The 2,336-nt window shown below is 63.1% G+C and overlaps 1 protein-coding gene across 4 annotated transcripts in view; it reads right to left on the bottom strand.

Moving 5' to 3' along the window:
• Window positions 1–1,708: 1,708 nt before the first annotated feature.
• The window catches only part of TP73 (tumor protein p73), a 47,298-nt gene continuing 46,670 nt past the window's right edge, over window positions 1,709–2,336 (bottom strand). For all 4 annotated transcript variants that reach the window (XM_007448954.1, XM_007448956.1, XM_007448957.1 and 1 more), the window contains one exon: window positions 1,709–2,194. In XM_007448954.1, the coding sequence (XP_007449016.1) occupies window positions 1,856–2,194 (339 nt within the window). In that variant the 3' untranslated portion in view covers window positions 1,709–1,855. The remainder of the gene's footprint in view (window positions 2,195–2,336) is intronic.

The raw sequence follows: 2,336 nt of genomic DNA, 5'->3' as shown, positions 1-2,336 counted from the left end.
CCCCGGGGCGGTTGGTCTGTTCCCCGTGGCTCTCAGGCCTGGCTGCAGGCGGGGCCTTCTGGGCGCTGAGGACACCCCCTTCTGCCCTCAAGGGGGTCCCCAGGGAGCGCATGGTGGGGGGAGGGGGGTGCTACCCTGGACACAGGCACCTGCCTTCGCACAAATGCTTTTTTAAATAAGTAGAGCTGCTGCGCAGTGTTTACACTCGATGTCCAGGATGAAGCCCTGGTCTGGAGGCCTCCTGCCAGCGGGTCAGGGGCAGAGCTGGCCCTGGGGCTCCGTCCCCTGCTGGCTGGTCTCTGAGCCACTTAGTACAGCTGACACCCCTCTCTCTGCCCAGTGCCCGCCTCTGAAGAGCCTGGGAACCTAACAGGGCAACTGGAACTTGAACACCCAGTCTTGAGAGCTCGGCTTCTGAGTGGACCTGTGTGAGGTCTGCTGCTTCCTAACTTCCCCGGGCCAGGGGCTTGAGGGGGTGGTTATAGCAACAGGAAAACCCCCAAAGGGCGACCAGGGCTCCGTCTGCAGCGCCCCCTGGCCTGGGGGCCTTGGACAGGAGGGCCCAGACCGCAGGACTAACCACAGGGACCCAGGCAGAGTGAGGGACAGAGAGATGCTACGAAAGTAGTGGGCGGCGGCTCAGCGTACACATTAGTCAGGAGTCCCTTCATCCCACCTGCCTGGAACAAGGGGGATTGCTTCATCCCCTCTCCCACCGCCCTCTGTGGTCTTGTTTCCGGCCCTGAAGTTCTCTGGCTACAGCAACTCAGAAGGCTTCTTGCAGATAGAAATGGCCCCATCAGCTAGGGTGCTGACGCTGTCCCCCCCAAGCCCGCTGACTCCTTGGGGTATCCCATAAAGGCCTGGACCCCCTCCACCTGCCTCAGTGCTGTCCCCACGAGGACAGGAGGGCCTCTCCCGCATAGAGCCAGCCTCCCAGGGAGCAGAATGGGGCCACGGCTGCAGGCGGTGGGCTCTGCCCTCCTATGCCTGCCTCCCATCCCGCACGCGGAAGCAAGTGACCTACCCCTGCCTGGTGTGGACCCCGCCTGGTTTGCCCCTCGGCTTTCTTAGCCCATCTTGTTTACACAGGCCTGGAAAGATGGGCATCCCGCTAGGCTGACCCAACGTGAATGTTAAGAACAAAAGTTAATTTAAAAAAAGGCTTACCCACCATGTAGAAAAGGGCATCATTTTATCAAATATTGACACTTTCCAGTGGTCTGGGGAGCCTGCTGTCCGTGTCTATGCTAAGAGGGCCACTGGAGAGAGGGGCTGCAGCCAGCGGTGTTGGCATGGGTGCTGGCTGGAGGCCACCGACCAGGAGTTTCCTTGCCTCCCCGATTCCAGTGAAACTCTGGTTTTTGTTTGGGGCAGGAAGTGGGAGGTGGCTGCAGTGGGCTTTGCACCAGCGGTCAGGTGTGCAAGGGCAGACTGACCCTCAAGACCAGCAGAGGGACAGCCTCAGGCAGAGATGTAGTCTGGAGCCTTGACCCGAAAACAGGAGTGTTTAGGTACAAGCACCGAGCCGTGTTGCTACCCAGAGCCAGAGACATCGAAAAATACTTTTTGGCAGTCGGTCAACAGAGCCCCCAGGAAGGCAAGGCAGGGAGGGGGAGGCCCCCCGGACCCCTGGAGGATGGGTCCTGGTCGCGCACCCTCAGCGCAGCTCCGGGAGCCCCTCCTCAGGGGCATCCCCCTGCCCAAGTCCCTTTCCCGGCACAGCCCAGAGGTCCTGCCTCCCAGGGCAGTTGGTGACAAAAAGGAAGCAGACATCCAGCGCGGCTCCCGGGGGTCTCTGCTCTCTGGGTCGGTAGCACCGGGTCAGGGGGGCCCCGGACGTGCCGGCCCCCCCTCAGTTGGCCTCGCTCTCCGTGAACTCCTCTTTGATGGACTGTTTGCGGGACTTGCAGTCCGGGAGGTCGAAGCCAAAGTCGGCCCACTCGTCGGGCCCCGCACCCCCAGCCGGGCCCCCGCGGTTGGGGATGGTGATGGTGTGGCGCACACGGAAGTGCACAGCCTCCATGACCCGCTGCCGCTGCAGCTCCCCCGAGCCCCCGATGGCGATGGTGGCCGCGTTGCTGCTGGAGCGGATCAGCTGCTGCGCGCCATAGTCGTGGCTCTGCTTCAGGTCCTGGAGGCCCCTCCAGATGGTCATTCGGTGCTGGTCTGGGATCTTCAGGGCCCCTAGGTCCTGCAAGCGTAGCGCACACGGCCGCCCCCGTCAGAGGGCTCAGCGGCAGGCTCTGCCCTCTCCCCCTCCCGCCAGGGGCTTCGCCTGCCCCCGCACAGCCATTGTGGGACCACCAGGAGGGAGGCGAGGAACCCACACCCCA

This window comes from Lipotes vexillifer, unplaced genomic scaffold (genome assembly GCF_000442215.2).
Source record: "Lipotes vexillifer unplaced genomic scaffold, Lipotes_vexillifer_v1.1 scaffold835, whole genome shotgun sequence".
NCBI lineage: Eukaryota > Metazoa > Chordata > Mammalia > Artiodactyla > Lipotidae > Lipotes > Lipotes vexillifer.
Note: the sequence above shows the minus strand (reverse complement) of the source record. Positions and strands in the feature narration are given on the sequence as shown.